We start from the raw sequence: 14,406 nt of genomic DNA, 5'->3' as shown, positions 1-14,406 counted from the left end.
CACTGGCTAGTAAATGTCAGTTAACAGGATGTAAACAAAACTAAAAGGGAAATAATTTAAGGACATAATATTTTCTGAAAAACAAGTTAAGATATACCTTGTACTTCCTCTTTTTTTTTTTTTTTTTAAAGTCAATATAAAGCTGTTTCCAAGCATTTTTGAAAAGCAGGAGGGAGAGGGACCAAGAAAATGTTATTTACCTAAATATTTTAATGTAATGAATTTGAATATTTAAGTTTTCTTCTTCTTTTTTTACTTTGAGATCCTCCCTAAAGTCTTTGCATTCATGGAGACTGAATTAACATAAATTCAAAAAACTGAATGAATAATAATTGAAGGTACTCAATCAATCACTAATAGTAATTCAGAACACTAGATCATTGTGAATACATGTAAGAAATTTTAGCTACAAAGTTGTCAAGATAAATTTGTAATATATCGCTATTTTGGAAATACAACACTACTAAAGTTGCAGCAACTTTAAATCTTGGGGAAATTTAGTGTAAATCTTGGGGAAATGTAAAAATTATATGACTGGTGACCCTTTTAACTGTGGGTAAAAGCTAGTGCAGAAACTAAGTCGTTTAGATGAGAGTTTGACAGTTTTAAAAATAACAAAAATTTAGATTTAAATTTTTACTTTTTCATTATTATTATAAAAAATAAATTGGTGGCAAATTAATTTATAGCATCAGTTAATTATAATCGTATATTTAGTGATAATGAGCATGATTCACAAATAAGTTTTGAATTCTTCAAAATAATTAAGTGGAGATTTCAGAGAAATGTTTTGAATATTTTATGATCGAAAATTAACTCTTTTTGTCACTGGAAAAAAAATCAGGCTTAATTGTTAATTTTTTTAAAATAAAAGAGAATCAGAGTAAATAGCTTCATAACAAAGTTACAAATATTCTCTGGTAATCGAATTTTATTTAGAGAAAACAGTAAAAAGTGTGGTCATTCCTAAATATAATTCCTTTTTTGACCAGAGTTATACAGCTTACTGTTAAATTGACAGTCACAGTTGTTGCTACCTTCACTGCCAACATGTAAAGTATGTGAGCGCTGCCTTAATACACTTGTTTAATATGCTATAAATGTGGAGATGCGTACAGATGCTTAAAGTATAAGGAATGAGTAGCAGCACTTGCCAATAAAGCTACAAATGGTTATGCTAAAAATATGCTTTGAAAGGAATAACAATAGGTTGGAAGATTTAATATACTGCTTTGAATAGCCGAGTTCATTACTGTTGTGTATCATTCATACATTCAAGCTCCTTTGCCAGTCAGCCTCATCTCCTCAAACAAAATTCCAAAATTTGTAAAAAAAAAAAAAAAAAAAAATAACGAAGATCTTAAAACCTAACAGCCTTTGTTGTCCTCGTTCTCTTTTTTGTAATCAGTCCCTGAGTAAAACAAAAGACTGTAAAAAGCCATGAATTTAAATATATTTTATGTTTGGGGGCATTTACATGCCTCCACATGGCCCTGGAGACTGACTTCTGTGTCTAGAAGGTAGACGAAACGCTGTGCAGTCTAGTGAAGACTTACACAACAGAGAGGATCATGTAACTGCTCAGTATTCCACATGTCCCTGTCTGTCAAGCTCACTTCTGCAAGCATCATCAAGCTGCACAAAGATTTTTTTTCAAAACGAGGATCTGCTTTGAATATCAGCGTGGAGCTTGTATTTTAAAGACACCTCTCGGTAGCAGACTCAACAGTTTTTGACATCTAAACTCGGAGTCCACATGACTTCGAATACTCTCGGACACTGTTTTGATATGAAATATTACAACCTTCTGAGACAAACCAAAAAGGCACATTAACAGTATTATTTTCTTTAACAGTTCCCGTGCCTTTGGGGAGAAAAGAAAGTGCATTAAAAACATTTAAATCTGCTATAAAGGTCAAACTTACTGCTTCCAATTCGTGTTCTCCACAATTTCACATTTGTTATTTTGTGCATTAATTAAAAAAAAAAAAAAAGCCAATGAGAGACATAAGAAAAGTCTTTAAAAAAGAGCAAAATCCATGCAGGCCAAGCAACAGCAAAATGCCCTAAGCTCCCAGGCCCCTTGCGAGAGCCCAGCAGTGGCCGGGCAGGACTTACGTGCGTGGCGCGCTCTGTGCTTGTGAGGTTTGCTGTGATCCCTTTCCGAGCGTGGGTCTTCTCCCTGCTCTGTGCCTTCTGATGAGACTGCAAAGGATATCAGAGAAGGAGGTGCTTCTGACTGCCCTCCTTCCACTGGAGAATCCACACACCCCTTTCCTGCCTGCAGCCTGCACCCTTCTGTCTTCTGCCTGTCAGAGCAGTCGAGGATCACTTCCACTCGGGGCAGCCCCGCGGCTCCGGCTCCACTTCCCTGGATCACTCTCAACTCTTTGCCACTGGAAATCTGGATTATCTTACTGGACCTCCGAGAAGGGTCCTCTTTCTCATCAGTGGAGACTGAATTTATGTGGACAATCCCATCGTGTTGTAAATTAGGTTCGGAGTCGGGAGACTTAGATTTTTCAGCTCCCAGGAGAGCCACTACAGGAGCACTTGTGCCCTTGTGTCTCTCCTGTGAAAGGGACAGTTGTAACTCAACCACAGGGCCTGGCTGCCCCGCTTCTGCCTTGCCCCTTAAGATAACCTCCTCTGCTGGGCCTCCCCTTTGCAAGTCAGGCATTTGGGGAGCCACGTGGTAGCTCAGGCTCCTTTCTTCTTTTATGCTCCCTGAACAACGGGGGCCACTTCCCTGGTCCTCAGCTGGGGGAGTTCCACTCTTGACGGGGGTGATGTAGAACTCTTTGTACTGGCTCTTTGTGGCTGGTCGAGTCTGCAGGGTGGTGCTTTCCACATACCCCTCCTGGGTGAGATGCTCATGGGTTTTGTTTTCAGTTTCAGAGATCAAAGTTTCACTTATTCCACTCGATGGTCTGCACATGGAAAAATCGGTCCAGACAGTTAAATCAGAGTGTGTTCCACCTGCCAAAGAACGTCCTGACACTTTTATGATGTCTAATACATGATACAGTCAAAATATTTCCTCCTAAATGTCAACTGCAACATATTTGAAAACAGAAATTGGCAACATGTTTATATTATTATTTAAAGATCTTCCAAATAAACTTCTCTTCAAAGCAAAGCAAAAATGCTTACAAAACACTATGAAACCTAAATCCATCCTAAATTCAGCCTCCCCTTTTTAAAAGCATGGGTTATAGCCTCATGGATGCCCTTTATTCATAATTATTTGGGTATTTTCAAATAACCATGTTTGTTATAATATGACTAAGCATTTCAACATCTTATTAACTAAGTTTAGGTCTGCATGTTCTAAAGTCTAATAAATATATTCAGCAGCTTCAGAGCAATATTAATATACAGATAATCTTGTTATAAACCAATGTTACTTCAATAAAAAATTAAGTAAATAAAAAAATACAGATAATTCAAGTAAGCCTTTTAGAAGCTGTGCTTTCTTGAAAGGAATGAAATAGAAGCTGTTTTTTAAGCTCCAGTAAGCATGTGTTTTGTAATAAGTGGACCCCAGCCCAGTACTCTTGTGTAAAGAGAAATCCTTTCCATGCTGCAATGAATCATTGGGTCATGAAGTATTTATAATCCGAGATGTCTCCCCTTCTCCTATTTGAACCTGTCTCTTGGAGCATTTTCCTTATAAGATCTCTGAAGTCTAACTGTTCCTTTATCTCCCAGCTGAGGGGCCCGGAGCTGTTCACCACAGTTCTTTGATTTTGACCTCAACCGCTCCCAGTTGGTTTTGCAAAATTTGGGTTTGCAAGAAGCAAGGTCAATTAAGGGTTAAACAACTTCTTGCTAAAACTCTAATTTAAACTCCAACTGCTTTTAGACAAGAAGCATCATTCGCAGAACAGCTGTAGGAGACGCCTTCATTTCTTACATTTGGAGGGTTTTTTTGAGAAGCAGCAGTGTCTATCTCTGCCCCTTTCTTCCTCCCTCAAAATGCACCCTGACTAATGCAGGATCATCACGGAAGGGAGTGAGCCCCTACTTTTATTCCACTCAAGGGAATTTATCTTAGAATTTATGTGGTAGTAGAATTTCAGACTAATGTTCAAAATAATTACTCCTAACTTTGCTTTGGACTGCATTTAGCCAAACAAAACTAAACAAAACAAAAACAAACAATCAAATGAAATGCAGCTTTCTCTATGCAAGTAATCTCCTGGTAACACACACACACAAAAAATTAGGGGCCGGCCCGGTGGTGCAAGTGGTTAAGTGCGCGCGCTCCGCTGCGGCAGCCCGGGGTTCGCTGGTTCGGATCCCGGGCGCGCACCGATGCACTGCTTGGTAAGCCATGCTGTGGCGGCGTCCCATATAAAGTGGAGGAAGATGGGCACCGATGTTAGCCCAGGGCCGTCTTCCTCAGCAAAAAAAAGAGGAGGATTGGCGGATGTTAGCTCAGGGCTGATCTCCTCACAAAAAAAAAAAAAAAAAAAATTATAATAGAGTATTTTAAAAATTTGATGACAGCAAATTAGATCTTTCTTTTATAGGAAATGATGAATACACTCTATGCAACTGAATCTGAGGGTACCAAAAGGTCAGAGAGTTTTAATTTAGGAAGGCCTTGGGATGGAAGTAGATTAAATCACTTTGAATTATATTAACAATCAATTATGAAGCTGAGAAGAAAGTAGTCTGAATTCATTCCAGCCTTACAGACTATATCACAGGCAACAGGGTCAGATAAATGCTAACGTTTATTGGTAGCTGAAGTAAAATAGATATACATGAATAAAAATCATGAAAGCACTAGAGGTTAAAGCTTTATACCTTAAAATGCTTATTTCCATTCAGTCTACATAGGTAATCAAATTCAAAATTTATGTCTCATAATTATATAATTTTTAAAGTATCTTATCATTTTAATAAAATGTAAGATAATAGAGACATAATGTTAGAGGAGTCTTTTTAGATAGTCTGACCCAGCTATCTCTGGGCAATGATCCAGCAGAAGCAAACCGCTTGTCCTCTAGTGATAGATGACAGTTACATGAGTGAGAGAAATATTTAATTCCAGGAAGCAATGTTCAGCCATCCAGAGTGGTGATGATGATGATGACGATGATTATCTTTGGGCTGATTTTAATTTGAATTAAAATTTTGAATCTCATCAATTAATTATTTATTTCGTGAAAGTAAAAATAGTTAAGAGAAAATAATAATAATCATGATTCCAGTTACTAAAAGCAGCAGAGAACTAGTCCATTTACTTCTGAAACCAAATATGTACCTAAGACTCTGCTTTAAACCACCAAGGATTTTCCCAATGATAGCCATCAAAATCAAAACAAGAACTAGTAAGGAATGTCCCAGACCGCAAATGTGTTCCAAAGAAATTGGCCTTAGTAAATCAGTAAAGACACTAAAAAGGAATAAATCAGAAAAGGTTTTTCTCCCATTTTGGATGTGATTAAACCTTTGCAAAGATGAAACTTTTCAAATACCTTGGAGATTGATGCAGGATAATGGCAGACACCATGACTACACTCACTTGGCAACATTCCTGTTAGATTCCTTTTAAAAGCAAGTGGCAGTTTTGTAAGTAGAATCCTATGGGCTTAAACCTGGGTCTTGACGGGTAAATATTTAGATGGCAGATTCTAAGAATAATGCTAGATTTCTTTTATTTTCACAAGATTTTGGCCATAGTGAGTTCATGTTTGTATAGAAATGGAATCCCATTGAATGATTATCAGATGAGTGATGCTGTAGGTAGTGTTTCTACAGAGTTAAGGCAAAACCTGGAGGACTTTAAGAGTCTGTGAGATGTCCTCTGACATCTTCCTGAAGGCTCTCCAGGAGGCCAGAACTTTCCTTTCTGGATTCATTCGACAGCCCTGTGTCACTTAAGGATGGGGATACATTCTGAGAAAAGCATCATTAGGTGATTTTGTTGTTGTGCGAACATCATGGTGTGTCTCACTCAAACCTAGACGGTATAGACTACTACACACCTAGCCTATATGGTACTAATCTTATGGGACCATCGTCATATATGTGGTCCGTCATCCTGAAACATCACTATGCAATGCATGACTGTATTGCCGTGGTCAGGGCTTCACTTGCAAAGTCAGTATGGACTGTGTTGTGATCTGCACACTGTGAAAAATTTGATGCTATAGTTTTTCATGATTGCTCTCATTGTTTTATTTTGTTTTTACGTTTAAAGTTTGCTTCTGCATTTTTAAGCAGTTTGGTGGGGAGGGTAGTATTTGGAGAGATCAAATTAACAAACGATTTGCATTGATAGTCCAAAAACTTTATTCTAACCATCTGCTTTTGCCCATATCCAAATATTAGTTTTACTGGAGGTCTTGGCAAGCAGAAATCTGGATGCTTTTATGGTTTTTGTTGTTGCTGTTCTTTTTCTTCTCCTAGGCATCCTCTTTCTATAAAAATTATTGTGTAGTGGTTTCACATCTTTAATTCATCTGTGAATCTGGGAATTAGCATTTCGTGATCCTGACCCACCACAAAATCTTGACCTTGAAGTGTTAAATTATGTCCAACACGCTGAGCATTCTGGGGAGCTGGTCTAAAATACCTAACTAAGATTTTCAATGAAGCTCTTGAAATAAAGATTTTCAAGTTAATTCTCAGTTAACTAGAAAATTCAGTTGATTAGAATTGCCACTTTGCAAACACTGTGGGTTTCTGTTTAACTCTATTGACCTTCTACAGAGCACCGCCAATTTCCCCACAAATGACAAATTTTATATGTAGTAGAAACTATAATTTTTCTCCTCTAGCTTCAAGAGAAAATATATACTCCAACAAATCTTCTGTACCTTTTGATGAGCATTTGGAGAGAGTCCGTTATGCTCTCCATGAGCTTGATGACCTCGGGGTAGGTGAGGTCTGCACAAGGGTTTCCATTGATAGAGACCACTTCATCCCCTTCACAGAGCCCAGACCTGGATGCTTTGCTCTGGCTTCGGATCTGAGTGGAATGAAAAAGGAGGCAATAGTTAGAGTCTTATAACTTGTAAAAAACCATGCCACCATCTCTGAGAAACATTTATTTGAAAGAGGTAAATAGATCTGCAAATTATAAAACCAGCCCTGATTTTTAATTCACCTGTTAATCTATAAGACCACCCTAAACACTTCCCAGCCCTCTCACACACACAATGTATTATGTACCATAATGTCAACATTTAATTCATAGCATTGTAAGAAAACAGAAAGGAAAAGTAAATCTACGGTAAAGGAGCTAGAATAAAAGGAATAAGGAATAGAGAAGAATGAGGGAAGACATGTTTTAATTGAGTATCCATTAAAAATAATTATGTCACATTGTAAAGTCTGACCCCAATCAGGCAGTTACTTCTTACATTAAAATCAATTTAAAAGCCTCCCCCATTGCCAAGGTGGCTGGAACACCGACTGTGAGAAGGGCGATCAGTTTAAGGAGAGAGCTGCACAGCTAAATGAACTAAGGAAAGCCATCTCAGCATAATGGGGAAGTTAGGCAGCCAGCATGTTAAGAATTATGTCAAAGAGAAAAATCCTTGATTGAAATCAACTACTTAAGTCTTGGTACCAAGCAAATTTTAGCAAAAAAGTCATTATTTTGCAAAAAATAAAAACATCCCTGTTATAAGGACTACATCATATTCTAGCACAGAATGATGTGAAACAAAAACTGAGTAAAAACCTAAGGAGAACCTTCAGACTCTGGAAGAAGAGAACTTCAGAGGAGCAGAATAATGGCGGAGAGCTCCCTCCAGCTCCTTAGTGAGGAATAACTGGAGGTTTATACCCCATATAATTATGATTATGGTGAGATGTTGTGCTGGTTATTCTCCCTCTGCCCCTCCAGGTCCATTCTCGACCCTCCCTGGTGCTGCTTTGTCCAGCAGGGAGACTGGCTTCTAGAACCGCATTGGCCAGGCTCCCTTACACGCTGGCTCTTGGTTAACCAGGATTTGGCCAATGGGAAGCTCAATAAGAGATCAAAGACCCAGGGAATGAGAGGTCAGGTAGATGATCTGCTGGGCGATGGTTTGGCAATGGCTCTGTTCCTCCATCTAGACAGTTACAGCTCCTGTCTGCCCCTCTACCATGCGTTCACTTTTGTTCCAATAACATACACCATCCCTTGCATCTTCAGGCCTACTGGTAATAACAGCTTCCTGCTCTTCATCTCTGGGTGCTTCCTTATCATTTGTTGGTTCCCTTAAACCTGACTTTAGTCCTGTATTACATCATCCTTAATTACTCCTTTGAGCATGCCACCTCTTTCCTGCTGGGACCCTAAGTGATACTAATATGTTTAGATTTCATTTTATAATGTGAGTTTACTGGTTCTCGATGAACTATGTATTGTGATCATACAATCTCAAATTTAACTACACATTAAAATACTATTCTAGATATTTTCTACCAAGGTGATCCCTCTCTGACTATGAAAATCAAGATTGTGAGTCCACAGAGATTAAAACCAGGTAAGCATACTTCTTGAAGAATGTTTTCATAGCCAGCCTCATTTCTGATTGGGCCTGAAATGTATTTCAATTTTTCTCTAACAGCTTCCCACTAATTCTTGCTAAGATCTTAAATAATGATTAATATGTTGACTGGTATAGACCTAAAGTTTACATTTCTAAGCGCGTTTACATTTTAAGTGACACTCTTGAAAGGAAAAGAATACCTTTAAGTGTCAAAGCAATGATGCTGTTGAAGTTCAATGTGATTCAGGGAAGTTCTGTTCTGGGAAGATCTATCCTTTTATTGTAATAAATTATAACCTCTAGAAGGCCTTCCCCTTCTCTAACAAATCAATCTCATTCCTTTTTTTTTTTTGGAAGAACCTACTAATTTACTGCAAAATATTAAATGAATTCAATATTTCCAAGGCCATAAGGAAGCAACAAAAGCAATGAGAAAGAGAATATTCACCCTATTTTGAAAAATATCTCTTTTAAGTGCCAAATATATTTGTTTTGTTTTGTCTTGCATGAAATAATTAAAATAAAGAATCACAAGAGAATTGTTAATAAGTCAAGGATAAAACAATATCCAACATGAACATTTAAGTTAAGGTTAGAGTTCTTCACATTTCATTCATTTAAATTTATTTGTGTTTTTATAAAGTGAGGTAGGTAGATAATAAAGCATATTTTGAAGCATAAAACCATTCATTCAATGGAGTCAGATGTACTAGAATACAAACAGAAAATTCATCCTTTGGACGACCAAAGGAGTCTTATGTTGATAAAACAGATGTGTCATTATATGCACCAAGGCCCTATCTCAGAGTGGGGGTTTCCCTTTATCAGCAACAGGTTGTGTGAATTTTAAGCAGCTTCACGGATTTGCAGAGCAAGATGAAAAACTGGTCCTTGGAAAATAAATAAATCCCCAACTTAACAGAGCTGTCTATCATCCAAACGTGTTGCTTGACGGGAAAAGCACAGTTCATCATTATGCTTGTCAAGTGGAGCTTTTAACGGTATCCAAACAAGCAAAAGCATTACCGTAGGAGTCGTAAGCATTCCTTCAGAGCGTATGTTCTGGGGTCAGCATTCAGAATCAAATGCTGTGATTGTGTTCGCCAACCTTTTACATTTGTCTGTATGGCAGGAAGTATTTTTCCCTCAAGAGCCATGTTAAATATGGTGATACTTTCATCGCCACAAAGGCTTTTCTGAAGAACTACTCTTTCTCCATTTTTTGTAGGACGACGAAACCAAACAAAGATTGTACGACAGGGTCTATTATGCCCACACATACCCCTTGCAATCACCAACTTCACCAGTATGCTTCTGTTCATAGGTGTATTATGAAGAATAAACATTTATTGTGCACAAAAAACCTTTACCTTATATTGTGTGTAATTATGTATTTTTATAATTTGTATAATCATGCATTATCATGTATGTGATTAAAAATTCTAACTCCTGAAAATATTCTTATGTGTGAAAATGAAATAATTGTCAGTAATAAGAGTAAGTTTGGCCATAAAAATCATTAGTATTGCCAATGCTGAATCTCTATCAGTGAATTTATCAACTAGTCTTCTCCTTAAGCCATTAGTCCTAGATTCACAAGATACATGTCATAGTGGGAAAGAACACCAGCTCTGAAGGAAGAGGACCTGGGTTTTAGTTGTGTGGCTGCAATGCTCACTAGCTGTCTGAACTTAGATGAGTTACACTACACCCTTGAGCTTTAGTTTTCTAAAGTGTAAAATACAGCTAATAAATCTGATCTCTAGATGGTTAATAAGGATTAGAAATAATATGTGTTAAGTTCCATGATGCACACACAGCTCATAGAGGTGCTCGAGAAGGGACTAGTGAATGAGAATTTTTTGACTTCCTATACACACACACACAAAAGGCACAAGCCAAGTGAAAAGAAAAGCTGTAAAATGTTGGGACTTTATCTACAAGATGTTCGAAAACATCTGGATTTCTTTTCAGTTTTTATCCAGATATTTGGCATTATCTCATTATAATCTAAGGTAAATAATGTTTTATCTGTCTTTTCCTCAGTAAGTACACATTTCATAACTGAAAGACAGAAGAAGACAAGCCTATTTATTGTTTACCAGCAGAAATAATAGTACAAATATTTAAATATTAGTGGTTTGTTTTTATTGAGCACCTACTGTGCTAAGCCCTTTACATCCTTATACCATTTATCTCTACAAAACCACAACAAGAAACATAAACATACTTCCACTTGTGTATGTTCAGACGCACTGCCATTACTTTCAGTTTAAAGATAAGAAAACTGAGACCCAGAAAAGTTAGTTACTTTGCCTAAAACCAAACAGCTAGGAGCAGAATTTGAACCCAGGGAATCCGGCTCCGGGACTTGTGTTTTGAACCACTGCACACATTGCCTCCCTGGTCTCTCCTGTGAACCGCAGGGTGAAGAGAGAGAGAGGAGCCGCGTGCCAACAATTGGCAGAGGTGGGGAGTAGAGTCAGGGAAGAAGTGGAAGGACTAGGTGGAGGTGACAGAAACTTGCCTGGTCATTTTAAGAGTTATATATATATAATATATTCTTTAAAGATTGGAAAATAGTCAATATTATGACCCAATATGTCACAAATTCAAAATCAAATATAACTATCTTTTGCGAACTGTGATTTGATACAACATACCTATGTGAGTATGTGAGAAATTCCTTTTCTTTGAGAACATTCCCTTAGAGACCTCATTCCACACCTAATACATTAGACAGATAAGTGAGTTTCTAGCCATTAAATACTATATTCCCTTTTAGCGTCTCTCAATTTAATCATACCACATAACTAAGAGAGATATTGGCAGTGGAAATATTTACCAAATACTATGTTCTATTGCTTACAGCTTCTTGATCCATGCCAGGAAAGATTTATTTTACTGCAAGCAACTACAAATGGAAACTTAAGGCTTCTCTGGTAAATTTAACAACATTATTTTCATTTCACAAAATAAATCTGAGAAGAATGTCAGCTATGCTAATTTAGTTTTATGAATAAATAATTCCCTGGCAAAATTGAAAAAACTCCTTTTTCTATTCTCTTATTATTGCTTCATTTCCAAGTCTTCCAGAACTGACTAGAAAGCAAGTGTCACATTTGAGTTCGCACCTTGTACTTAACTATTTTGTGTGTTGTGTCTACGCCACATCAATGGTGTTAGCTTCCTGTTAGTGAAACTACATCTTGTCTCACGGGCTGCATTTTCATGTATAACTCATTGACAAGTCATCTTGGAAGACGTCAGAGTAAGTGGTAGAACCAACACAATCTTCTCCTTAAATTTCACTACCATATCTATTAAAATATAAGAAAAAGGAAGATAAAATTAGCATAAATCTATCCTATCGCATGTAGGGCTATTCCCAACCCATAAAACAAAGTCTTGGGGACCAGGAGATAACCAAGAGAGGATGAGAGAAATGATCTCAGACAACAAGTAAAGTTTTAGAGATTAAAATATTTTGATGGAAATTGGAAAGGAGTCTGTGATCTCGCAGTTCTTTCTGAATCCCCAGCCCTTCCTCAATTTTCTACTTCAGGCCTTTGGCAAAACTTCCCTCATACCTGTGAGACAAGATTTAATAAGCATTCCCTCACCCCAGATGACTCTTAAACTGAAGCCCTAGGTAGGTCTGTATTCCTCAATTGACCAGGGAAATGGGCAGAATGGTCCTTGGGATGTGCAGCAAGAGTAATGAAACTGGTAGCTAAAATTTTAGAAATAAGTAAATAATCCTACTTTTAAAGGGCTTGCTATGCAGATTCTGAACTCCTACCTCTGCCCTTGATGGGGGAGTTTCCCTTCCTGTTGGGTATTCATGTTTATAGTGGTACGATGTTTTTGGAAATCAATAGCAAATAGAAATATAACAGTTTCAGAATGACAAGGCAAAAAAAAGAACTAGGACCAGAAAACAATGAAATAAAAACAATAATAACCCAAGGAAAATCTTTATCATAGGAAGCAAAAATCATCCTGGAATTTAGTGCAGAAATCCAAACAGTAAAATGGAAAAAAAGACTTGAGAAAATATCTAGCATATGGGATAAATAAATAAGAAATATAACTAACAACTGAATAAATCAAAAGTCAATGGAGAAGACTGTAGCAAAGAGTGGATCGGATTGCTCAACTTCTGTTCCAAGCCCCTCAGAGTGTGCCTTGTGTGTCGCAGAGGCTGAGAAGATAAAATACTATTTCCCAGACTCTCCCTCGGCTAGGGTTCTCAGTGCGATAGAGTTCAACACAGCAGGCATACTTGCAAGAACCCTGTATTTGGAACTGAGTTAAGCGGAGAGAAGCATTACACTGTGAGACATCCCTCTTGCTGGTGCAGATCTGGGAGATGATTTTACTCTGGAGATAGCAGTTCTACTGGCAGCTTCTTAATTCCAGATCACAGTGAAGGTGTGCAACCCTGGACCCCAGAGCTGGCCCAGTGGCTTCCTGACTCCCTAGCTTCCCGATTGTGACAAATGCTGCCCAGTCTCTTGGATAGTCAGTTTTGCAGTGTTGTGTGAAGTCATTCCTGGAGGCCCCACCTAAAGCCTGCCTTTCCAGATCTTTCAACAATTCTATAAGTGCTTCTCAAATTCCTTTCTGACTAAAATAACTAGAGAGGTTTCTATTTTTTGCAAGTGAACCCTGAACTGATACAGAAGGGTAGGATTAAGGGCGAACATAGGCGGTGAAAGAACAAGAGGTGAAAGAGCAACTATTTCTCAAACACAGAAAAGGGGAAAAATGATGATGCAGATACTGCCATTTCAAGACAGAGAGGAGAGACAGCACGAGAACTTACACCAGATAAATTGTATGAAGTCACCATCTGTTGAGAAGAAAGGAGGAAGGGCAGAGGGGGCTTAAAAGTTGAGGACAATGAAGGAAGGTCAGAAAAGCCATTGTAGAGCACATCCTAGAACTAAGCATGAGAGAAATAAAGGCTTTGTGAAGAACATATAAGGAATAAAGTGAGATGATGATCAACATGCACAGTTGTCTTAGACAAATGTTCTAAAAAGAGAGTAGATTCCTAAAAGGAAGCGAAGCTTTTCTCCATTAAAGCATTGATAAGTGTATAAAGAATTGAATAAGAGATTCAATTATACAAATTGTCCCAATAGTGAAGATAACTCTTCAACTGTGTGTTCACACCAGGCCATGGTTGCACATGCACGTAGACACTAGCATATTTAAGTTATTCTCTACTCAATACTTCAATTCAAGCTCAATAGTCTGTCCTCACGTTGAGTTTTGGTTTGAAGACTATGAACTTTTCTGCTCTCGTCACTAATATCCGCCCAGATATGGGGCGAAAAGTTTTCCTTTTGGATAATTGTCCTTATCCTTAGGGACCAAGTTGCCATAAAAGTAAAAAGCATTCCTGGTAGCAACTTTGGAAGGATTCCCGGAGTAAATAGATGTCTTTGACAAGAATGAGGGCCCTAATCCATGGGGCTGCATACTTAAGAATCTGCATACCAATGTGATTCCACAGGCAGAAATGACGCCGCAGTTTCACTGCTATGAGCTGTTATAAAGCAGCCACCATGATGCTGGAAAACCAACAAGGACAAATATGGAATGGTATTCTCTGCTCTTCTTTCCTTCCTAAGAATGTAAACATCCTAGCTCTTTCAGAAAAACATGATGGATCAGAGCCTATGTAGGACATGCCCCCATCCGCTCTTCTGGTGGATTAAATGGTGAAAGATTGCACAAAGGATTTTGACCCATAGGCAGAGTCCTCTTATAAACATTTACACAGAATATCAGGAAAAAAAAAAATTCTTAAAGAACTCGTTAAAAAACATTTAAAATCTAAAAGATTAGATAAATAAGTTGTCAGTGTTATCAGGATTACTCAGGAAAGAGAGCAGAA

At 37.7% G+C, this 14,406-nt stretch overlaps 1 protein-coding gene across 1 annotated transcript in view; it reads right to left on the bottom strand.

Annotated features, from left to right (window-relative positions):
- The window catches only part of SYNPO2 (synaptopodin 2), a 161,531-nt gene that overhangs the window by 29,914 nt on the left and 117,211 nt on the right, over positions 1 to 14,406 (bottom strand). The window contains exons 2-3 of the mRNA XM_058549968.1: positions 6,834 to 6,985; positions 2,119 to 2,930 (exon numbers count right to left, since the gene is read on the bottom strand). Coding sequence (XP_058405951.1) covers positions 2,119 to 2,930; positions 6,834 to 6,985 — 964 coding nt within the window. The remainder of the gene's footprint in view (positions 1 to 2,118; positions 2,931 to 6,833; positions 6,986 to 14,406) is intronic.

Source organism: Diceros bicornis, chromosome 11 (genome assembly GCF_020826845.1).
Source record: "Diceros bicornis minor isolate mBicDic1 chromosome 11, mDicBic1.mat.cur, whole genome shotgun sequence".
Taxonomy (NCBI): domain Eukaryota; kingdom Metazoa; phylum Chordata; class Mammalia; order Perissodactyla; family Rhinocerotidae; genus Diceros; species Diceros bicornis.
This window is presented reverse-complemented; position numbering and strand designations above follow the sequence as displayed.